General features: G+C 45.2%; 4 protein-coding genes across 8 annotated transcripts; 2 read left to right on the top strand and 2 right to left on the bottom strand.

Annotated features, from left to right (window-relative positions):
- Positions 1-9,925: 9,925 nt before the first annotated feature.
- On the bottom strand, positions 9,926-11,230 carry LOC117653902 (H/ACA ribonucleoprotein complex subunit 2-like protein). Its single transcript, XM_034399910.1, has 3 exons — positions 10,927-11,230; positions 10,614-10,686; positions 9,926-10,398 (listed from the first exon to the last, which is right to left on the bottom strand). Exons 1-3 carry the CDS (start codon positions 11,087-11,089, stop codon positions 10,167-10,169), a joined length of 468 nt encoding a protein of 155 aa, XP_034255801.1. The 5' UTR covers positions 11,090-11,230; the 3' UTR covers positions 9,926-10,166.
- LOC117653898 (BTB/POZ domain-containing protein 6-B-like) lies at positions 11,216-14,093 on the top strand. 3 transcript variants are annotated; one of them, XM_034399899.1, is made up of 8 exons: positions 11,216-11,334; positions 11,751-12,071; positions 12,146-12,282; positions 12,388-12,592; positions 12,672-12,837; positions 12,915-13,216; positions 13,309-13,443; positions 13,624-14,093. In XM_034399899.1, the coding sequence occupies exons 1-8, from the start codon at positions 11,314-11,316 to the stop codon at positions 13,981-13,983; spliced, it is 1,647 nt and encodes a 548-aa protein (XP_034255790.1). In that variant the 5' UTR covers positions 11,216-11,313; the 3' UTR covers positions 13,984-14,093. The 3 variants fall into 3 exon arrangements, with proteins under 3 accessions (XP_034255790.1, XP_034255792.1, XP_034255791.1); XM_034399901.1 differs by having other exon boundaries at positions 11,228-11,310; XM_034399900.1 differs by lacking the exon at positions 11,216-11,334 and adding an exon at positions 11,352-11,645.
- Positions 14,094-14,238: 145 nt separating this feature from the next.
- Positions 14,239-17,901, top strand: LOC117653900. Of its 3 annotated transcripts, none has more exons than XM_034399902.1 (8): positions 14,239-15,048; positions 15,124-15,194; positions 15,272-15,368; positions 15,633-15,810; positions 15,944-16,194; positions 16,235-16,540; positions 16,859-16,960; positions 17,038-17,901. In XM_034399902.1, exons 1-8 carry the CDS (start codon positions 14,881-14,883, stop codon positions 17,446-17,448), a joined length of 1,584 nt encoding a protein of 527 aa, XP_034255793.1. In that variant the 5' UTR covers positions 14,239-14,880; the 3' UTR covers positions 17,449-17,901. The 3 variants fall into 3 exon arrangements, with proteins under 3 accessions (XP_034255793.1, XP_034255795.1, XP_034255794.1); XM_034399904.1 differs by having other exon boundaries at positions 14,566-15,048; positions 16,268-16,540; XM_034399903.1 differs by having other exon boundaries at positions 14,568-15,048; positions 16,265-16,540.
- Positions 17,851-22,390, bottom strand: LOC117653897 (solute carrier family 22 member 21-like). The gene is made up of 9 exons (XM_034399898.1): positions 21,950-22,390; positions 21,540-21,804; positions 21,192-21,456; positions 20,317-20,485; positions 19,468-19,630; positions 18,955-19,079; positions 18,644-18,870; positions 18,285-18,454; positions 17,851-18,117 (listed from the first exon to the last, which is right to left on the bottom strand). Exons 1-9 carry the CDS (start codon positions 22,108-22,110, stop codon positions 17,938-17,940), a joined length of 1,725 nt encoding a protein of 574 aa, XP_034255789.1. The 5' UTR covers positions 22,111-22,390; the 3' UTR covers positions 17,851-17,937.
- Positions 22,391-22,761: the final 371 nt, after the last annotated feature.

Raw genomic sequence — 22,761 nt, 5'->3', positions numbered from 1 at the left:
AACCTTGTGAGGCTTCGTAAGATAAGTATGAGTTTGCTGTTTCTTTTCTGTACTGTCAATGTGGTTATAGACACGTTCTGTAAAATGGGCGCCCTAAGCATAGTGTACCCACAGGGTGAACATAACTGAGTAAAGGCATTGGCTTGTTTGATGTTTGGGAAAGAAATCAAAAGACCAATGATTGTGCATTGGCATAGAAAAACTTAGGTAAAGTTGATTGAAATTTTTGGCAACAGGAGTTAAAACTGGTAATCAGGTGAACTATGCGTTAAAGTACAAACATAATAAAAAAATAATTAAAAATTGGTCATGAGGTAATTAGTAAATGTTACCAGAATTGTACTTTTCTTGTTAATAATTTATCAGAAACTCTTAAACGGTATTTTTTTTACTGTGGTCTAACATCATTTACCTTTTTTTAAAATTTTCTTTTTTTAAAAGCAAATTATAGTTGAATGGTGGTATATGCTATCGCATGCTGCGGTCACAAATTTGTAAGTTTTATATTTTTTTAAAATCGTATGTATGGTCAATGAGTATGAGCTACATCATTTGATAAACTTCATAATACTTTATCTAGGTGTTACTAACACAGTTTCTGGAGAAAACTCTCTCTTGTTTGGGGTTCTTATCAACACTTCTGGCCTGAGCCAGGCTGTGGCTTGCTAATCACCATGCATTAGTTGTAGATAATGCTACTGCCCAGAGTGGAGATAGCTTTGTCCGTTTTGCACTATATATCTATATATCTTGAGCATGATACAGTGTGTTCGGTATTATGTAGTGAATGGACTTTTAGGGTTTGGGGTGTGACTTGCTGCCCTATTGTTTTAATGGCTTGCCTGATAACAAGTGGCTGGTTGAATACACATTGTAGCCAATGGTTCATCTACTTCCTTTTTTTCCCTTCGGTAATAACACTTTATTGAAGTTTTGCACTCTATCATTTTTCTCACTGTGCAAAGTATGGCAATGTGATGTAAGATGTTTTATGTGAATGTGCTTGTGCTTGGACCACTTGACATCTGCTTTGATCATCCCAACTGATAAATCATCTTGTCTGAGAGAGAATTAGCATTTCTACAACTGCACAACTGTGAATTGGTTAAGTAAGAATTATATTCTTCATTAACTGCAATTAGTTTCGTTGTCAGGACTATTCGTATGTGGTATCTTAACATGTAAAGATCTGTGGAGTTATGTCGATAATGATTATAATTATAATGATAATGGCTGTGATGACAGTGGTGAAGGTGATGAGGGTGGTGGTGGTGATGATTATGATGATGATTGTGGTGAGAATGGAGATGAGTGTTGAGTGGATTGAGGTTCTGAGCGTATGCCAAGTGGGCAAGAATGTTTCGCAATTGTTTACTATTTATTTATTTAAGAGCCGTGTACAGACATAGAGATACATTCATGAATATGGTGGCATTAATTTACAAATAAACAGATGCACAAATACAAAATGAGGTGTTCAAATGTGGAATTAGGTAAAAAAAGAGAATGTTCAGTATAAGAATGGTAACACATTGATGATACTTCAAACTTTGGAGTGGCTGAAAGGCCTATAAATAGTTATTGCAGTTGATGTGCAATTTTGGTGAACACTACGTTACAAGTAGGATTACAATTTAACAAATACGTATTTGGAGAGGAATAGAAAAGAAGTAGTAGTAGAAGTACTTGAAAGGAGGAAATGGAGCAAAAGTAATCCTTGACTTTTTGCGAGAAGTGCTTTGAGTTTGCTTCTTTGATGTTGTAAGTTATCTCCTTGTCATTTCTTTGAACATATGTGGAATATCAAGTAGGTCATATTTTGTTGCTTTGTTGTTGTCAAGATGGATGTTGTTTTCAGATTGAAGGAAATCGTGGTGAACGGAATATTCTTGGCCAGAGTTGTACCTAATTGATTGTGAGAGAGTTTTTCAAGATGAAATGTTATGAGGGCTTCAAAGGAAGTGATTTTGGTAATTCCACAAAGTAGGTCAGGTCAGACTGATTGTGGGGTAGTACGAGGTTCATAGTCTGAACAATTCTTCTTTGTTGAGGTGTTGTCCTCTTTAGAAGGTGTTTTGTTGCCAGGCCTATGGCATATAGCTCTTTTGGAAAAGATGAATATCAAATAAAGAATGAGAAATTTAGTAACTGTAATGGAGTTTGCGGTCAGGGCTGTTTGGTTGTGGTATCTTAACTTCTAATGGTCTGTGAAGTGGTGTTGATGACGGTGGTGGTGCTGATGGAGACGATGCTATTAAGTGGATTTTAGTTCTGAGCATGTTGAGAGTGGGCAGGTATGTTTCATACGGAAAGATGAGCAGTAGATAAAGAATGAGCAGATTGCAGATGGTTGCTGAAAAGGTGTAATTATCAGTTTTCAGTAACACACATTCTGCGAGAGAAATGAGGGTGAACTTTCCCTGAGAGGCAAATACGATCAAATAGTTGTGTTTTGTACAATAAAAAATGACAGGCCTGTACATGAGTGAAGCTTAAGTGTACAAAGGATGATTAACAGTGAAAAAAAGGTCCTCTGATATGGCAGTCTTCATTAGGAATGAAGTATGTTACATTAAATGGTATCTCATGTTTTCCCAGGTTTAGCTGAGAAGTACAGATTATGTAAGGTGTTCAAAGTCTTTGACCAATATTATCATGTTTTTAAATAAATTAAATAAATTCAAAGGATGCAATTTTTTTTTTATCAGTGGTTTGGGTGAGCCTTCTTTTTGAGTACAGTATCAGAAAAACTGAGACTGGCATAAGGAAAGCCGTTACACAATTATTACAGCATAGGAATGGGAAAATCTAACCCACTTTAGGCATGCTGATAGCATGAATACTCTAAAGACTGAGTAAGAGTCCAAGGTGACAGTCCAAACAGGCTTTCAGACAGAATTGAAAGTATAAGGCAATATTGTGTGAGGTGAAGAGTTTCCAGTTATGAAAGCAGATGTAGAAATTGATACTTCCAAGGAAGAAGAGAAACTCAATGGTCTGGAGAAATGTCTTTATTTTTTTAAATTGAATTTTTGAAAATAGAGTTGTGGATATCAGAAGAGGAGTATTTTTGTGTTTCCGCTGATGAAGGTATTTACTTAAGTTGTTATAGTATAATCTGAAAATAAAATAAAATTACAGCAGTGTTTGGAGAAGACTCTGGTGGTGTTGTGATATTTTTTTTTATTTTCAAAGTGGGGCAGTAAAATCTTTGTAGTTCGCTGGCTTTGTCCGTATGGCAATGGTTGAATTATGAGTCCATTTAATATTGGATTTTAGAGATGTTCCTTACTTTGTATTGGAGTTTGTTGGCTTTGTCTGTGTAGCCATGGTTGATCAATGAGTCCATTTGATATTGGATCGGAGAGAGGTTTCGTATCTTGTATTGGAGTTTGCTGGCTGTGTGTATGGGAATGGTTGAACTATGAGTCTATTTGATATTGGATTGGGACAGAGGTTCCTTATTTTGTATTGGAATTTGTTGACTTTGTCTGTGTCGCGATGGTTGATCAATGAGTCCATTTGATATTCGATTGGAGAGAGGTTTCTTATCTTGTATTGGAGTTTGCTGGCTTTGTGTGTATAGGAATGGTTGAACTATGAGTCCATTTGATATTGGATTGGAAATATGTTCCTTATTTTGTATTGGAGTTTGTTGGCTTTGTCTGTGTAGCTATGGTTGAACAATAAGTCCATATGATGTTGGGTTTGAGTTGGAGAGAGGTTCCTCATCTTGCGTTGTGGATTGGAGAAAGAGGTTCCTTATCTAGTGCATAATGGATGGGAGAGAGGTTCTTTGCCTTGTGTGTAATGGATGGGAGAGGGGTTTCTTATCTTGTGCGAAATTATAGGGTGTGCTCATTGCTGGAAACAGCCAGTAAATGTAAGTTAAAGACTAAATGGAACATGAATATGTTATAATGAAGCATAAACATTGACAAAAGATTTGCAATTTCAAGTTTTTTTTTTTAGAGAAGGTGGTGGGCAAGTGGTTTTGAATGGTTTTGAACTTTGAAAAGACTGCTGTATAGTGCTAAACAGGTTTTATAAAGAGTCGGTAGATGAGCTGATTTGTAGATTTCTTATGAGGAAGGATTATGCCATAAAAGACTGTTAAATAGTCCCAAACAAGTTTCTAAAAGAGTTGGTAGTTAAGCTGTTTTGTGGATATCTTAAGAGAAAGGTAGATGCCAGAAAGGACTGTCAAATAGTACCAAACAGGTTTCCAAAAGAGTTGGTTGACGAGCTGTTTTGTAGACTTCCTGTGAGTAAGGTAGATGCTTGATAAAAGTGTATTAAACTTTGAAAAGACTGTTATATAGTACCAAACAGGTTTTATAAAGAGTCAGTAGATGAGCTGATTTGTAGATTTCTTACGAGGTAGGTTTATGCCTGAAAGGATTGTCAAATAGTTCCAAATAGGTTTTACTAAGAGTTGGTATTTGAGCGGTAGATGTCTCATAGGGAAGGTTGATGCCGGAAAGGACTGTCAAATAGTCCCGAACAGGTTTATAAAGTGTCGATAGATGAGCTGATTTGCAGATTTCTTACGAGGAAGGATTATGCCGTAAAGGACAGTCAAATAGTCCTAAACAGGTTTCTAAAAGAGTTGGTAGATAAGCTGTTTTGTGGATTTCTTAAGAGGAAGGTTGATGGCGGAAAGAACTGTCAAATAGTGCGAAAAAGGCTTCCAAAAGAGTCAGTAGACGAGCTGTTTTGTTAACTTCCTATGAGCAAGGTCGATGCTTAAACATGAGGGTTGTGGAGTGAAGATCCTGATTTCCAATAATGACTCGAAAAAAGTGACTAGTGTATAATAAAGTTGATGAAAAGAGTTGGTAGACGAGCTGTTTTGTTGACTTCCTATGAGCTAGGTTGATGCCTAAACATGAGGGTTGTATGTTGTGGAGTGACGATCCTGATTTCCAATAATGACTCAAAAAAAAGTGACTAGTGTATAAACAAGTTGATGAAAGTCCACTTATTGACAGGTTGTTTGAGGGTGGATTGTTGCAATAATTTTTTCCTGGGTCTTGTTTGTGTCAGTGGTATGAGTAGAACAACAATTCAGGTTAATAGAACACGAGGGCGACAGCCACATCTGTAATTCCTAGATTGCAAAAAATTTGCGAGTATGGTTTTGTGGCAAGCTTGGTAGCTTATTCCTGAAAATGAGGGTTGTATGTTGTGGAGTGACATTCATGATTTCCAATAATGACTTGAAAAAAGTGTTTCGTGTGTAAAAAAAAAAGTTTGATGAAAGCCCACTTATTGACAGGTTGTTTGAGTGTTGTTTGTTGCACTAATTTGCTCTGGGTCTTGTTTGTGTCAGTGGTATGAGTGGAACAACAATGCAGGTTATATAACACAAGGGTGACAGCTACATTTGTGATTCCCAGATTGGAAAAACGTTGTGAGTATTGTTTTGTGGTAAGCTTGGCAGCTTATTCCTGAAAATGAGGATTGTATGTTGTGGAGTGACGTGATTTGACTCGAGAAATGTGACACGTGTATAGTGACTATTGACAAATGAATTTATTATGTTTGGAGATTGCACTCGTTGCTCAAGGTTTGTTTGCTGCAATATTTTCTTCAAGGTCTAACATAGCGTGTGATAATATGTGTGAATTTCTATTTAGTGTGATATTTGATCCATTTGGTTTAGGTTTGTGATGAAGAAATTTTTGTTAGCCCTACTGGTGTTTAGACTCTGTTTTGATACTTCTTCGAATGGAAGGCTATATTCAGTTGGGTGAAGGTTTTTGTTACTGTCAGTGATTGCTGGAAATATTTTTTGCCTTTTTGAGGGTTGCGAGTTGCTATCGAGTAGCTTACTCATTTTTAATGAATTTACTGCTCACTCTTCTCTGACTTAACGAATGTTTTATGACTACACCATGATTGACCCTAAACATTTCCAAAGATTTGCATTTGAAAGTGACTTTTTCAAAGTATTCACTTGAGGGTAGTAGATGGGTATTTGTGTTAAGGAATGTATAAAATTTCATCCGAACTTGAAATGACTGCTAAATAATCACACTTAAATTTTAAAAACAAAACAAAACAATTTACTTTCAGAGTTTGTGAATAAGCTTTTCGGGAGATTTGATGTGTGGAGGTTGTTGCTCAAATTTCAGGGTTGAATGTTGTGGAAGGTGTAGAATTCCTGATATCCTTGGAGAACTTAAGAAAATCGACAAATGAATTTATAACGTTTTGAGATTGCACTGGTTGCTCAAGGTTTGTTCGCTGCAATATTTTCTTCAAAGTGTCACATAGTCTGTGTCAGGGGTATGAGTATGAATGGTATGACCTATGCAGATCAAGTGTCTCCGCATGGCTGCTGAGATTGTGAAAAGTTTGAAGGTTTCTTTTTGATAAGCTTATTAGTTTATTTCTGAAAATGGCCTTTATTTGATGAGTCTCAGGAGACCATACTTTATAGTGTGATATTTCCGTCAACTTGAGTGTGTTTGTGTTAATTTATTTTTTTAGCCCTGCTTTGAGTCTTTGAGTAAAAGGCATGATTCAGTTGTGTGTAGGCCTTAGTTATTGTTGGTGATTGCTGGAAATGTTTTATGCATTTGTGGGAGCTGCTAGGTGCTATTGATTAGCTTACTTACTTATAATGAATTACTGCTTGCTGTTCTCACTTATGTTTCTGTGAAAGCATGATCTAATTGCATTATGTGGAATTGTATCTTGCATTCTGTGGAATACTAGAATTATTGATTAGGTCATGAAACAATATATCTGTCCCGCTCAAATGATTTTTTTTTTTTTACTGAAATTCTTGAGCATGCAGCAATGTGTGTTGGGATGGGATGTGGGTATAAAATGCACCCAATGACGTTTTGGGGGACTTGCCGCTTGAAGTAATTTGCAAATCACACAACACTTTATTTTGTTGCACATAGTTGCAAAGACATGAATGCAAAATATGCAGTGACTGTTCGAACACCCTCTTTGGACTGCTTCTTTCAGCTTTCACATCCAGCAAGCTACAACTTGTATTCAAATTTTCATACTAAAATTTTTTTTCCCCTTCGTAAAGAAATTTTAATGTATTTTATGGTTTATTCAGAATATTTTTTATATTTTTGGTGCATATTTCGGTTTTGTATGTTGAGACCTGCTTATAAAGTGCTTAGTAACTACTCTGACTGGAAAAAAAAATCATGAGTAGGAGACTTCAACTCTTATTAGTCCATGTTTGTGATAGTCGGGAAGTAAGGTGTGTTTGGCGAGACTGTTCTATCTCAAGGTTCTTGCATAGCGGGTGGAAAGTCATCTTCTGTATGCAATAACTGGGTTGTTATTGGATTGCATTTCTCCATACTCTTCTCTTTTGTCCCAAGAATACTCACTTTGGGCTGCTGGCTTTAAAAAAATGGATGTTATGCCTATGCAGCTAGATTCATCAAGCTTCTTGTAAACAGGCTTTCACATGTAGAGAATCGAGGATCTGGTAGCGTGTGAGGTGATGAGTGGTGTAAAGAAAACTAGTTGTGCAGTATGTGGATGTGTTAAACTCATCCAGTATAGCAATTGTTGCTGTTTCTTTCTCTCAGGAATGGTCCCTCAAGTTTCTGACATCTCTTTTATTTATTTCTGCCTTGTTTTCCTTAACATTTCAGTAAAATTGGATTAAATTTTGGTACATACAGCTTTTTCTTCACATTTTTTTTGTTTTGTTTCTAGATAATTGGCCAGGTGTCATGGTTTAATATTCCCATTTGCTTTGTTTGTTTTTCTGTATTTCCAGATTTTTGTTCTATTTGTTTTGTTGGCTTCTAAGTTCTTTAGCAATTTATCCCTCGAATGCACTGTCCAAACAATTATAAACCAGCCTTTCTTTAGAAAATCAGCTTGTGCTCCATACTGAACCCCTGGCGCTCAAATGTTTTCCTTCTTGTGCACAAAACTCTGAACAAATGTAATTCTTGGTGTTGCAATTATCAGTGCATTGGCTTGTTTTCAGATAGTTTTGTGGTGTTTTTTGTTTTTCTTTGAGTAAAGCATATTTTACTTGAAACAAAAAATTGCTTTTCACGAAGAATTTTTAAATTTGGTACAATTTTCTCTGCTTTTAAGACTCAAAACCTGGCAATCTCAGCTTGGTGGTGGTATAACCAAAATTTTATGAGCTAACTCCAAAAATTTTTCAATTCATAAAATGTATAGTTGTCTTAACCATGGGCCTCTACCTAGTTCAGGCAACTTGATTGATGTTCATGATGTTTCATAAGGACTCTGACAAAATAGAAAATAGACAAAATAGAAAGAGAAATTACAACCATGTGCAATAAAATTGCTGGGGAATCAATTTTCTTTTCCTCGTTCGTATATTTAGCCACTCCATATGAAATGAACTCAGCTGCTGTTTTATTTTGTTGACCTGGTTTGTTGCTGGTGCATTATAGCAAAGTTCTACGTCTGATACTTGGTACAATAGTTTTGTCTCCCTTTCCGTTGGTTCTATAGGCTTTGTGTGTGGCTATGAGGATTCATTGCTATGTTACTGGCTTTGGTTTCCCTCTTTTCCTTGAATGTTGCCTAGAAAATTGAAACAAAACCTATAGTATTGCCTTTCAATCAGAAAGCTGGTCTCATCCTTCACCCATCAGTGTCCCCCCATTACCTTCACGGAGAAACCATGTTGCAGAACCGAGCCGTGTTGCCATTCAATTATTGCATTGTTTGGGGGCATGGTGTGAATTTGATTTTAAGTCTGCTGGTATCTCCAAAAGTATCCTCAAGGCCCTCAGTTTCTTTTGAGAATTTGAGACTTTCCTTCACACCCCCTCTTGACCTTCCCGTCCTGAGGTTCCTGAGTGAAATCTTCAGAGATGACGTCTTTCTTATGATCTGGCAATGCAGTGGGAGACATTTTATTTCAACTTTTTAGAGAGGTTCGACATGTCTGGTGTGAGAAATTTAAGGAGAAATAAGGGTAGTTGGAGTAAAATAGGATAAGAAGAGTCTTTTGTGCTGATGCATTGCGTTTGGATTAATAAACTGAGATTTTTGTCTCCATTTCCGTTGGTTCTAGGCTTTGTGTGTGGCTATGGGGATTCGTTGCTATTGTATAGGCTTTGGTGGTTTCCCTTTTTTCCTGGAATGTTGCCTAGAAAATTGAAACAAAACCTATAGTATTGCCTTTCAATCAGAAAGCTGGTCTTATCCTTTACCCATCAGTGTCCTCTCATTACCTCTATGGAGAAACCATGTTGCAGAACCAAGCCTTATTCCCATTCAATTCTTGCATTGTTTGGGGACATGGCGTGAATTTGATTATAAGTCTGCTGGTTATCTCAAAGTCCTCAATGCCCTCAGTTTCTTCTGAGAACTTGAGACCTTCCTTCACCCCACCTGACCTTTCCCATCCTGCGGTTCCTGAGTGAAAGAGATGACTTCTTTCTCATGATCTGGCAATGCAGTGGGAGACATTTTATTTCAATTTTTTAGAGAGGTTTGACATGTTTGGTGTGTGAAATTTAAGGAGACTAAAGGTTGTTGGAGTAAACTAAGTTGAGAGTTTGGTGTGCTGATGCATTGCCTTTTGGATTACGTAACTAATCGATGCGTTAACATTCCTATAAGTTTGTGAAATAATGAGGGCCTATTATTGCCTTTGAGGCTCTACTTATTTGACTACAATATGATAAACCAATAATCCATTAGATCTACTAGTACATCCTGGTGTGTCATTTTGCATTTTTAACGTAGGCAATTTTGTTTGTCATCAAGGTAGAATGTCTTGATGTAACTTAGGTAGGAATTGTGGGGAGGAAGAAAGAGGGGGACTCAGTAGCATCATCTTGTGGCTTGGCTTCATGCATGAGATGTTACTACTGCATCCATGGATGCTTGGGTGGACTTCCTCCTCACAATAAAACAATAGGATCAAATGAAAAAAACATTGTTAATTTTTTACCTTTTATTTCAGGTACTCCAACCCAATAGTCAAAATTATAATAATTGATACAAAATAAAATTGTTGAAAAAAATTCCTTGTTATAAATTAATTTTCCTTTATCCAATACACTGTGCAGTGCACAATGAACCACACTACAGAATTAAATCTAATTAAACTCCAGAAGACTCATCCATGGAAAAACAGCTTTAATTGCCACACCTTAAAACTAGCATATAATAACATTAAACTAAAGAGGATGAGGAAGATGCTTCATTTCCTCTGCACACTCATCATAAAGCTCTTTATAATCATCATGAGGACGAACTAGGATCATAACTGAAGCTCTATTCACTCCCATAGCAGCACCAAGATCAGCACGAGCTGGGGTATAGCAGTAGGGAATATCCTTGTCTTCACAGACTGCGGGCATGTGGCACATAATTTCTATGGGTGAAACATCTCCGGCAAAGACAACCAGCCTGCAAATCAAGAGAAAATGCACAAAGTTCAATACTCCAAATTAAAGAAGGCAAAAAGGTGCATTCACACCGATTTAGATTCAGTGCCTTAGATTCCATTCCTACAACTGCAAATGAATATGAGAGGTACACGATCATGAATGCGCCTTCAAATATATAGCTAGCTGAAACTTAAAGAAGAGCATGCCACTTAAGGAATGAAGAGAAACACATACCCAGTTTCTCCTTTACGAATTCTTGCTTGAACATCTTTGAGGCCATTCCTGAGGTAGGTTTTGTGTTTTGAGGCTGCAACGCATTAAGATAAACAGTTAGATAAGAAGATGAAAAGGCATCAGAATGCCTCGCACCTTAAACATGATAGATCTAAAGAAAGAGCAGTAAAACAAAGCCTAAAAGAGAGATGCATGTCTGCATCAGATTCAATATGACAGGGAGGTGAGGTGATGTTCATCTTTTTAAATCAATCGGCTCTAATACGATTTAAATAAACGATTAATGCTCAGTTGTTGAGCTATCAAGACTTACCTTTCTTGATAACTTTGTACAGCTTCTTACACAACTTCTTTGAGGCCATTGGTTTGGCTATCGCATTTGAGAAGTTCAACTTCTCTTCATAGCTAAGACCATTTTCTTTTTCCCCTTCTGAGACAACAGAGTTGTCGGCCTCACTGATTGACTTCTTTCCCATTTTGCTCTATCTCCAAGCGAATTTAATAATAATCAAACTTTACGACCGCACGCGAGTCACACGTGTGTACACAACAACAGAGCTACCCCACCGGAATTTTAAGGTTAGAAAACGTTTTGTTCGGAGAAGGCAGAGCCTTCAAAGAGGAATTTTCTAGAAGGCCTGTAAAATGTTGTTGTCTTTTCTGTAGCAGACGAAGCCTACGTTAAGCAGAAGCACAGGTTATGAAAAGAATAAGGACCGAAGTAGGTTTATTTTTGCCTTTTATCTTTCGTTTTGTGTCTAAATGTATCCAATTCGTCTTTCTTCGATCCTGCCTTAAAGTTTCTTTGCCTTTGTCAACTAGTACATTGGTAGCTTCACTTGATGACTTCCCAGAGGCTTGTCCCTGATGTAGAAAAACAAAACAAAAAGATGCGTTTTGTTCATCATTGCTTCAATAATAACAGACTGAAAAAAAAAATCCAATATTTTATTTTTATTATGTAAACATCGTCAGCAATCTAAGTGTAGCATCTTCATCTAATCTAGCACTGCGTCATATGCCCTTTCAATGGTGACTAGTTCAAAGTCTTTCTTGCATTGTTTAGATTTACGTAAGAATTAGGGCAAATCAACAAAGCTACACATAATGCTTGAGTTTTAAATAATTATTTTTCAGCCAGAAGAGCGGAACGTGGACTCGTGGTCGTGGGTGGCTGGTGAACCATTGCAGCCATCACTTCAAACATTTACAGTAATGGCAAGTGATGATGCTCACCATTCAACAAGCCATACTAGTAACCCTCCTATAAGTAACAATGGACAACCCACCACTTCACGTGCTGGGCCCAGCACGCCAAGCAATTGCCATGATACCTACCCTCCCCCATATGACTGGCAAGTTACTAAAACCACTCTTTGTGAACGTGGTCAGCATCTTTTGGAAACAGGACAATGGAGTGATTGCAAGTTCATTGTTGGAACCGAGCCGCACCAACAAGTAAGTACTGCACTTTATATTCACCTTTTTTTTCAACTTCTTTGTCGTAATTTCTTATTTTTCATTATTTGCAGGCTATTGAAGGCCACAAAGTTTTTTTAGCCATGTCAAGCCCAGTGTTTGAAGCAATGTTTTTTGGTGGTATGGCTGAAAAAGATGGTCCTATTCACATTTTTGATGTTCAGCCAGAAGGGTTCAAGGCATTGTTGGAGTAAATATTAAAATAATTATATCTTATCTTGAAACACGGAGTTGCGGTGTGTTTCTTCTGACAGACTCAAAATCCTCCATTTAATCAAAAATCTCTGTTGCACAGGTATATTTATTCTGACAAAATTAGCCTCCGTTCATTTGATCAAGCATGTGAGCTTTGCTATGTAGCCAAAAAGTACATGCTTCCTCATCTTGTTCGTGAGTGTACAAAGTACATTTGGAAAGATATCTGTCCTAATAATGCATGCAGAGCTTTTGAGTTTGCAAAACTTTTTGAAGAGCCAGAACTTATGGAAAAATCATTGGAGGTATGTGGTTTCCATTTGCCTCATTTTTGCTGTGCCTTCTTTCCACTTAAGTCTTAATCTGTGGTATTTGACTGATTAGGTAATAAGCAATCAAACAAAAGAGGTATTAGCAGAGCCTTCATTTGAGGAAGTTGAAATAACCACAGTTCAGGCTGTGCTGGACCAAGATGAATTAAACATTGATTCAGAGCTGGAACTCTTTGATGCCCTTCAAAGATGGGCTGTCAGAGAATGTGCTCGAAAGGGTATGCAATGCAGTTTTCCTTCAGTTCTTAATAACATAGTCATTTCACAAATTATGTTTTTTGTGTTTCTTTTTTAGGTCTATCTGCATCAGATGGAAAATCTTTGCGGTCTGTACTTCATGGAACTGTTGGGAAAATACGTTTTTTAACCCTATCACCATCACAGTTCGCGGAACGCCCTGCTGTGTCGCAGCTCCTTTCGCAGGATGAGGCTTTTGCTATCCTCATGAACATTTCGAGTCCAACACTAGCTCTGTCGCTACCAGATGGTTTCACATCTTCACGAATTTCGCGTAAAAAATTACCTATGCCAGAACCTGAACCTGATCAGGAACCGTTTCGAGGCGGAACACTATTTGGTGCCAGTACCTCCTCTCATGTGAGTATGGTGTACTGTACCACCATTCTAGGTGATTTCTCCAATACAAATTTTACTGTTTAAACTGAATGTCAACTTTTTTTTCTCCACAGGTTGCTTTACCAAAAATGTATTGTATTCGCAGTCCCCTGCCTGTTCAACAACCTCCGCCTATCCATCACAGTACAATTTTGGACAGCACAGTGACATTTACAGTAGATCGAGACATTTGCATTTTGGGAGCTCAGGTTTGTGTGCTTAAATTTTTCTCTGTGGTACAATTGTTAAGAATTTATGAAAAAATTATATTTTGGTACATAAATTTGTTTTTTGAAATTGGTGGAGGAATTTGAATTCTTACCCAGTTTGAAATTAATCTTGCTACTTTCTAACATTTTACATACTTTTATTATTTCTTGTTTGCTCAGGTTCCTACTCAATGTGAACCTGTTGATGGTTGTTACACACGAGCAGAAAAGTCAAGCTACAATGAGTTGCTATATGCTCATCTCTTGGACTCAAATGGATCCCGACTAACATACACACATTACACATCTCGAGTTGCATACGGCACTTTTGTGGAAATTTCTTTTAACAGACACATTTTTATACAGCGCAATAAAGTGTATCGGGTAGGTGTTGTTCTCAACAAAGGGGGGTCTTATCCAGCTGGGGTCTATGCTGAGACTGCTCTCTGTGATGGTGTTTTATTTAAGTTCAATGTCGGCAATCCCATGGATTCTATACGTGATGGTCTTATTCATTCAATTGTTTTCAGACATGTGTAGTCTGCTTCTAATTTATTGTCATTTTTCTATGTGCTGAATGAAATCAAAGTTGCATTGTGTCTTCCATATAATCTTGTTTGGTTTGGATGAATTTTTCAGTAAATTAATTTCTGTACAAAACTACTCTATTACCAGCACTTGTGAATGTGTGTTAGATAGCTTTCTGTGATAAAACTACAAACCCTTTGTCTTTTTTTTTTAATCAAATTTTACCTGAGAACCTGTTTATTTTTTACTTTATTCTCTTTCTTGCTTGCTGTTTATGTTTTCAGTGTTCTCGCTTGCTCTTGGAACTTGACATGCATCATAGTTCAATTAATCTCATATTTGTTTTATGTATGAGGTCTGCTTTGTACTATTGTACCAATAATCTACACCTAGGTAATTTTTTAAGCAATGTATTGTTTTAATAAAATAAAATTAAAAAAACAACAAAGTCGGTTTTAATTTTGCCTCTCAAGGGTTTTGAAGAGGACTGGTCTGCCCCCCCTCCCCTCACCTGGAGAAATGTTGCCAACCGTAGAATTAATGAAGGCCTCAAATTTAAGCCAAGCAGCCTTTGACAGACACTAGTTGGATAGTCTATTCCTCCTTGTGCCAGTCCTCAAACACCTAAAACCTCATAGAAAGAGTAAAACCTGGTTTGGGCTAGAGAGTTGAGCAGACGTGATAGTGCCTGCGTGTGCCAGCCATGACGAATCTGGCGTTGGTGGCGCCTCCTAGCGGCCGGAGTAGGCGATATATTCCCGGTGTATTCCCCTCTGTTTTGCTTCGCAAGCGCTTCTGACAGCCGACGGCGTCGGCGCAGGCCCGTAGCAGTCGAAGGTCAGTAGCACCGGTCGGTAGTTCGTAGGCGCAGTAAGCTTCTCGTGTTCGCTGCAGCATTTCTTCTGCACGATGAATTCCAGCAGCGAGTGTGGCCTCTGTTACAATCGCTACGATGACACAGTGCGGATTCCAAAAAACTTGTCGTGCGGTCACGTTAAATGTCTGGAATGCTTGAACCGGACCAAACTCACTCAACGGCAGATGAACAGGCCCCTCAAATGTCCGGAGTGTGCCGTAGTGAGTATCGCCCTTCCAGCATGATTTCCCATCAAGAGTTAGGTGGAAATGTCATAGAGTCATTGGAATTTGCAGCTGATCCTTGTCGAACCGGTGGATCTTACGACTAACTACACCATCCTCCAAGAGGCTTCTGGTGTTGCTAAGTAAGTCTTTTGGCTGAGCTGCCTGAGCAGTTTTATCCGTGAGGTTTTACCATAACTAGGAAACTTCCTTGTTGCAGCCAATTTCACTGTGATAGGTGCAACAAAGTAGCTGATTGGGAGTGCGAGAAAAATGGACACTCGCTCAGAGGCCTTTGGGCTCACCGTGCGCTACAGGTGAGTGCGTGCCGTGTGGGTGATGTGTTTTGTGCCCGAGCCCCAAGCCCAGCTCAGCATCTTTAGATGTTCCTATCAGAAAAACGCAAAATTCCACGAATTTCCCGGTAGACGGACTGCTGCTACACTTTTTGCCTTCCTGCGTTGTCCTGCTGGGCGGATGGGGAGCGGGTGGGGCGGATTGTCTCTCCAGGCCCTTTTTCCTTTCCAGACTGTCATAACCAAAACAAGAATGGCACGGGCCTGACTTGGTGACTGTTCCAGACGGAAAGCTCCCGCAAGGCGGTCGACGCCTGGTCCGCCGTCCTGGAGAAGGTGGTCCCCAAAGTGCTGCAGATGAAGGACATCGCGGAGGAGCAGCTGCAGGAGACCTTGGTGTCCCAGAGCAAGGCCAACCAGCTGACGCAGCGCCTCAGTGCCTTTATCAACGGCAGGGCGGGCCGTACGTATCAGGGGCTGTCCGTAGATGGTGAAAGCTGGCCTGCGTCGTCGGGCCGGCATGGGGCTGGTTCGTTTCGCCGGGTCAGCCGTCGGCCGCCGTGTTGTGGGTCTGACCTACCCTTTCCTGTTGCCAGCCGGGGCCGACCAAGAGGGCGCCATGCGAGACGCAGGCGAGTGCTCGCTGAGGCTGCCGCCCCTGCAGCGAGGCGCCAAGTTCATGGAGCTGGACAAGGGGTCGGTTCGCTTCGAGGTGCAGGACGGCGGCGAAATCTGGGCCGCCAACCTGGACATGGGCAGCGGGTCCACCGTGAAGCCCGAGGTGCTGTCGGTGGCGCAGTTCCTCATGTTCCTCCTCTGCAAGGAGGGCTACATGCAGAAGCAGGAGGTGGGCAATTCATTGAGGTCTCTCAACAAAGTCTGGGTAGCCTCGTTGCGATTTAATGTCTCTACTCCAGCAGGGTCAGAACCACCTCAGCCGGGCGGTCAAAGACCTCAAGCTGACGGGCGACAAGGCGCCGAAGCCGAAGGGCCCCAGTCCAGCTGTCAACGTGCAGGGCCAGCAGGGCCAGCAGGGCCAGGGCCAGCAGGGCCCTCGCGGCCGGCAGCCTGCACAGCCCGCACCCGCATGGACCATCACGGACGACGGCGTGCTGGACCTGAGCCCCAGTGGCGTGGGGGGCGCCCCGCTCGGGCCGCAGGACAAGGCCGCCATCTTAAAGAGCACCAAGCTGGTCAGTGTCTATCGGTCCTTTTCAGACACTTGCATGAGGAGAGTCCAAGCCCATCCCACAGTGGGCCAGAAGACCAGTGGAGGTGGTCGAAACTCATTTTGAGTTCCAGAGACGCTAAATGCGGGACTTGAACCCCACCAATGGATTGATCTCCGAACGAGGAATCCATCGGCGGGGTCACACGCTCGGTTCGAGTCCTGCTGAGGGACTCTGAAGCTCAACACGCGCCTTGAGTTTTGGCCGCGTCCACTGGTCTCCTGGCCCACTGTGCATCCGCCTCCCGCCGTTCGGGTTTACATGTGGTCTGTGTTTGGACAGGTGACGCATCTCATCGCCCACAAGTGCAACGAAGATCCTGACTTCTACACGAACGTGATCGTGAAGCACGCCCCGTACATCGAGAAGCTTGAACTGCGCCAGGTAAGCGGCCGCCACGAGTTTCCTTTCAAGTTCGACGTTCACACTTTTTAACTATTTTGTCGTTCTGTCGCCCTCAGGTGCACCAGAGCCACCTCCACATGCTGGGCTCAATGAGGATGCTCACGGACCTGAAGCTACTGAACTACGTCGGCAAGGTGTCCGTCGGCATGTCAGCCCAGCCGGGCTGCGTGCTCCGCTCCCTGTTCGTCAAGCTGCCCACCAACGTGCAGTTCGACCTGTGGGAGGCGTACGCCTCGTCGCTCAGCAACATCGTGATGCGCATCGAGGTGTCGTCGCTCGGCATCCACACGAGGGTGAGGGCCATGGTGGCCAAGACGCCGAACCTGCGCACCCTGGTGCTGTCGCGCTACAACAGCGCCGAGCACACGCCAGAGGAGTGCGCCAAGCAGCTGGGCCTCATCAGCAGCCTCATCCACAATGGCATCAAGGTCTCGTGCAGCATCTGCGCAGCCAACACCCCCCTGTAGAGCGGCTCTGTGGGCGAGGGAGGTGAGGGCTTCAAGGACGAACCGGGGGAGTAATCAAAATGTAAAATAAATTTGAAACGTAAATTTACGCCAACTGGCGCGTGCAGGGTCTGCAGTTATGAACCTGCCCACCCATTGGAGTAGATAAATACACAAAAATAATATAAATAATAAGCAAAAACATAAAAAATAAATTGATAAACTAAATCTAATGAAATAATAGAGAACTAATTTTCTAGGCACTTTTTGAGGGTGACTTAGGCATGTTTTAAATGTGCTTTATAGTATATGCTGTGCGTACATTGATTTCTGTTGTGATAGAAATTTGTGATAGTTTGCTGCAAAGGGGTAAAATGATTTGTTTTCAGCCTAGGTTTAAAAAAAATGAAGTTCTTCAAATTGTAATGGCTTTTATGATTTTAATTTTCTTAAAAATCTTTATTAAAACAACGATTATATCGCAGATTAGTATCTTTGCCTCTCTCTTGACTACGGCGGGCATGTCGGCGTGCAGTTCTTCTTCCCCATGACCTCCGCCTCCTCCACGGTGTCCGGCAGGGCGGCGTTGGCCGTCTCGGGGAAGGCGAGCGCGACCAGGGCCGTGCAGAAGCAAGCGGCGCCGAACACGAGCAGCGGCAGGGACTCCATGACGGCGGCGAGCAGCGGCATCTGCAGCGCAAGGGCGGCGTCAGGAGACTGATTCCGAGAGCCGTTTTCCTCGCTTTGCCTCTCTCGCACTCGTGGGGCGCCTCGTATAAACGCGAGAGAGACAGAGCGACGAAAACGACTCTCGGAATGAGTGTGCAGGCCGTGAGGCGAGAGCTTCGGGGACTCGCCTGCGGAGACAGGGACGCGCCGAAGCGGCCGCAGGTGGCGCCCGCGGCGTACAGGGTGTGGCGCACCCTGGTGGGGAACAGCTCGGCCGCCAGCACGTAGGTGGTGGTGAAGGCCACGGTGACGCACAGCTTGGCCAGCACCACGGCCGCCGTCCGGGGCCAGGACACGTCTGGGGAGGAGGACATGGCGCTAACTGCATCTTGAGAGCCCCTTCGACTCCCGCACACTGTTTCCGAGCGTCGTTTTCGTCGCTCTGTTTCTCTCGCTCTTTTGGGGCGCCCCGTATAGGTGCGGCGAGGGAGACACAGCGATGGAAACGACTCTCGAAATCAGTCTGCAGGCCATACTCCAACCTCACCGTCGGCCGCGGCCGCGGGCAGGAAGTGGTACGCGACGCAGCACGCCGCCGCGGGCACCAGCGACCAGATGAGCGTGGCGCGCCGCCCGGCCGCGGACATGAGCTTCCAGGTGAGGAGGGCCGCCGGCGCCTCGGCCAGCTCCACCAGGATGAAGTTGAGGTAGCGGTTGCCCGCCAGCGAGACCGAGTACACGGCCAGCCCGTCGTACACGAACATGATCATCGCCCTGGAGGCAGGGCAGGGCAGGGTGTCAGTGCGTCGGGTCTCGCCGCGCCCATGCAGGGCATGCCGCTCGCGCCCCGCGTCTTACCAGCAGGCGCAGCACGCCACCAGGCGTAGCACGAGCACGCGGGAGTGGGCGAACTCGCTCATGTCCTGGGCGAAGCTGGGCCGGTGCGCCGCCGAGGCCGTGGCCGGGGCCGCGGGCAGCGTCGCCTGGGGAGGGACAGAGTGCATGAGGGTACAGTGGGCCAGAAGACCGGTGACGGCGGACAAAACTCTAGACGCGTTTTGAGCTGCAGAGTCGCTCAACAGGACTCGAACCGAACGTGTGACCCCATCAATGGATTGCTCTTCGAACGACGAATCCAATGGTGGGGTCACAAGTTCGGTTCGAGTGCTGGTTAGCTACTCTAGAGCTCAAAACGCGTCTAGAGTTTAGGCCGCCTGCGCCGGTCTTCTGGCGCACTGTGGAGGGGTTGTGGTTCCCCCAGGTTCCTGCTTCCCCCATCCCGTCTTCCCAGCGAGAAAACCTATTACGGCCCTCGGGAGACTCAGGGACATGGGGCGTGAAAGTGAGTGAGCGCGCGGGACTGTGTCCAACCTCGCCCTGCTTGGCCTGCTTGGCGGCTTTGTCGCGACGCGAGACGATGGCGGTGAAGTCGGGCCGCGGCAGCCCGTTCATCCTGGCCGCCTTGTCGATGATCTTGAAGGCGTCCGCCGTGCGTCCCTTGGCGGCCAGCCAGCGCACCGACTCGGGCGCGAACCTAGGCGCAGATAGTGCGAGATAAGATAAGTTGGCCGACGCGGAGGGCTCGCTCGCCATGGCGATCAGTCTGGCCGGGCGATCGACTATCTGGTCGGCCGGAGCGCCTGCGAGGCGGGCCCGCCCGTTGCGCACGCACGCGGAGCGGGTCTGCCTATCCCGCCTTTCACAGGCGCTGAAGCCGCCGGCCGTGGCGCTCAGACGCCAGGCTACGCCAGGCATGCCGTCGCACTGCGGGCCAGAAGACCGGTGGAGGCGGCCAAAGTTCCAGACGCGCTTTGAGCTCGGGTGTAGCTGAACAGGACTCGAACCGAACGTGTGACCCCACCACACCAATGGATTCCTCGTTTGGAGAGCAATCCATTGGTGGAGTCGCACGCTCGGTTCGAGTCCTGTTCAGCAACACGCGAGCTCACTGGTGAAACAAAGGCATTAAAATGCCCTTAAAGGGCATAAATCGTTAATGCCTTTGGGAAGGGCATTAAAATTTTGCTTGAAATTCCTATACCATTTGCGCCCTTCCCAAGGGCATAAAACGATTTATGCCCTTGGGAAGGGCGTAAAAGAGTATTTACGCCCCAAAGGGCATAATTTTTATGCCTTTGTTTTACCAGTGCTCTGGAGTTTTGGCCGCCTCCACCGGTCTTCTGGCCCACTGTGCGTCGGGCCCTCCGGGCCGACACTCACCACAGGGCGGCCAGGCACAGCAGCCCCGAGCCGTAGATGACGCGCAGCAGCAGCCTCCAGCTGGGCAGCAGCCAGGCCACGCAGCCCAGCACCACCAGCCCCACCGTGAAGACGACGTGGCTGACGGCGGACCAGGCGCCTCGCGACGCGGTCGGCATCAGCTCCATCCCTGACTCCACACGCACTCATTTTCAACGGGAAGGGGGAGGGACAGTGCACCTCCCCAAGTTTCGGCAAGAGGGAGCAACATTATTTCAGGCAAAAGAATTCAAGTTACTCGCTTTGGAGTCCAGAACTCAACTAGCGTCACGGGCATAAAAGTGATCGCACAATGGGTCGGTCGGTGACGTCGTGACCGACCGGTGGCTTAGTCGGCAAGAGCGTCGTCCACCGGGTTCGATTCCTAGACGCTTGTTTCTTTTTCCTCGCTACCGCTTCCCGTACCATCAGTCTAAGGCGTGGTTCGGGGGGAGGGGGGGGGGGAGAAGGGGCGATACCCTCGCCCCTGTGAGATTCCCTAAACGCCCAACGTAGGCAACCAGCATCACGTGCCCCTGTAGGTAGGCAAAACATACACAATCGCACCCCCTGACGGAGGCTCCTTGAAACGCGCCTGTTTGGGGCAGCCCGTGCCTCTGCTCTCTGAGCCTCCTAGCCATCTACGAGTGCCTCGTCTAAACATAGACTGATGTTACCGGATGTACTGTACGGCTCGCCCAAGGAGGAAACACGATTGTGAGTCCCGCTCTGCCGAGCGATTCAGAAGAGTCGTTTCGTCGCCCTGTTTCTGCCGCACTCGTGAGGCTCTCCATAGGGGTGCGAGGGAGACAGAGCGACAAACCGGTCCTCCAAACCGCTCGGCTGCTCCGACCAACCCATGATGAAGGCGGCGCCGCCGATGCCGTCGTAGAAGACGGGGTCCAGGAACTCGAGGCCGACGAAGGCGGCGTAGTCGGGCGCGAAGGAGCGCGCCATCCCCACGGCGCAGGACACGGCCAGCCCCGCCAGCAGCGCCGTCCGGCGGCCCAGGGCGTCCGAGGCCAGGCCGAAGAGGGGCAGCCCCAGGGCGCGGCCGAAGCTGTTGACCGTGCCCACCATCGCGAGCTGCCAGTCGCTGTTCGCCGAGCACGCCATGTCCCACTGGACGAACCGCCGTTAGTAAGGGCCGCGTGCACGGCGTGCCGTAGCGCAGCAATGGAATGGCCAAGCCTGGGCAAGCTCACCTCCGTCATGATGGACAGGTCCTTGTTGGGGAACACCCTGCGCTCGCACGGCACGATGGTCGAGTTGGAGAAGGAGCCTGGCGCGCAGCCCCGTGCGCCGGGCGCGGCCGGCAGGGGCGCGTAGCGATGGCAGGGGTCCGGGCCACTCCCCGAAGTGCCTGCGGCAAGGCCTGCAGCCGGTGTGGCGAGGGGCACCGCCATCGAAAGCCAGGAAGGCCTCATATCCGCCGACGCGCCTGGGTCCTCGCACTCCGGAATGAAGCACCTGGGTCGGGTACGGCCAGACGGACCCAGATATTACCTTTTAGCTAGTCGGCGTAGGTGGTCCCACCCAAGTCAGTCCCCGAGACGCAGTGGGCGGCCGGTCCTCCCTGTGATGGTCAGCGAGTACACACAAAGTTGAACACTACCTGTGCTCAGCCCGCATGGTGGTGAAGACGAAGGTCAGGTTGAACAGCGCCTGGTACATGTAGGCCGCGCTCAACAGGGTGCAGAAGATGAAGTGGAACGGCCCCAGGCGCGACGTGACGGTGTTCAAGCCGGCCTCCACGGCCACGGCCTCGGCGTCCATCGCGTTGAACGCGTTTCGCGGGGGCTGCTGCGGGCCGAGACGCGCTTCCTCGTGCCGTGCCTGCCGTGCCTGGCGTGGCCCGTGGCGAGGCCGAAGAGATAGTTGGAGGCTGCGCTGCTGCTACCGTATCAGAATAGAATGAGCGAGGACCAGGTTCGGTGGAGCCTCTCCCGCTCACCGCGATAAGCCTTCAGCGTTCATAGGGCGTGCTCTCGGTCTCTCGGCTGCCACTGTTTAGACGTCCTTGACGTTACCCAATGCGCTTACCGTCTCACACACGCCCCCGCCCGCTTTGGTGCTGCTGGCACACTGCGGCTCGAGATGCCGGTTGTTCTCAACGGAGGGATCGTGCACTGCAAGGGGCCTCGCAACGGTCTCCGGACTCCACCCGGTTCGTGTTTAGTTGAGGATCAGAGCTTACCACAGCAATTAACAGTGTCTGTGAGGGGTGAGGGTCTGTAGGACCTGAGACTTTGACCCAGTATTCCTGTAGAACCCATCGGAAAAAGAAGTCGTGAATGCCAGCCATCAAACTTTATTATTCTTCAGTAGGTAGTATTCCAGTACATAGAGGGGTATATTCTGTATGTTTGCTTTAATAAATAAGAAGGAACATATAGTGGACTTTCAACTACAACAATAATTTATCTT

The sequence above is a fragment of the Thrips palmi genome, unplaced genomic scaffold, assembly GCF_012932325.1.
Source record: "Thrips palmi isolate BJ-2018 unplaced genomic scaffold, TpBJ-2018v1 HiC_scaffold_8, whole genome shotgun sequence".
NCBI classification, from domain to species: Eukaryota; Metazoa; Arthropoda; class Insecta; order Thysanoptera; family Thripidae; genus Thrips; species Thrips palmi.
Note: the sequence above shows the minus strand (reverse complement) of the source record. Positions and strands in the feature narration are given on the sequence as shown.

Excerpts from the sequence above, each read along its gene's own strand:
- LOC117653902 (XM_034399910.1), bottom strand. The coding sequence starts at position 11,089 with ATGGGAAAGAAGTCAATCAGTGAGGCCGACAACTCTGTTGTCTCAGAA. Across the intron at positions 10,687-10,926 it reads GTACAAAGTTATCAAGAAAG|CCTCAAAACACAAAACCTAC; the intron begins GTAAGTCTTGAT and ends AATGCGTTGCAG. Across the intron at positions 10,399-10,613 it reads ATTCGTAAAGGAGAAACTGG|GCTGGTTGTCTTTGCCGGAG; the intron begins GTATGTGTTTCT and ends CTTGATTTGCAG.
- LOC117653898 (XM_034399899.1), top strand. The coding sequence starts at position 11,314 with ATGAAAAGAATAAGGACCGAA. Across the intron at positions 12,072-12,145 it reads GAACCGAGCCGCACCAACAA|GCTATTGAAGGCCACAAAGT; the intron begins GTAAGTACTGCA and ends CATTATTTGCAG. Across the intron at positions 13,217-13,308 it reads GTGCCAGTACCTCCTCTCAT|GTTGCTTTACCAAAAATGTA; the intron begins GTGAGTATGGTG and ends TTTTCTCCACAG.
- LOC117653900 (XM_034399902.1), top strand. The coding sequence starts at position 14,881 with ATGAATTCCAGCAGCGAGTGTGGCCTCTGTTACAATCGCTACGATGAC. Across the intron at positions 15,049-15,123 it reads AATGTCCGGAGTGTGCCGTA|CTGATCCTTGTCGAACCGGT; the intron begins GTGAGTATCGCC and ends TGGAATTTGCAG. Across the intron at positions 15,195-15,271 it reads GAGGCTTCTGGTGTTGCTAA|CCAATTTCACTGTGATAGGT; the intron begins GTAAGTCTTTTG and ends TCCTTGTTGCAG.
- LOC117653897 (XM_034399898.1), bottom strand. The coding sequence starts at position 22,110 with ATGGACGCCGAGGCCGTGGCCGTGGAGGCCGGCTTGAACACCGTCACG. Across the intron at positions 21,457-21,539 it reads ACCTGTCCATCATGACGGAG|TGGGACATGGCGTGCTCGGC; the intron begins GTGAGCTTGCCC and ends CGGTTCGTCCAG. Across the intron at positions 19,080-19,467 it reads AGCAGGCCAAGCAGGGCGAG|GCGACGCTGCCCGCGGCCCC; the intron begins GTTGGACACAGT and ends GTCCCTCCCCAG.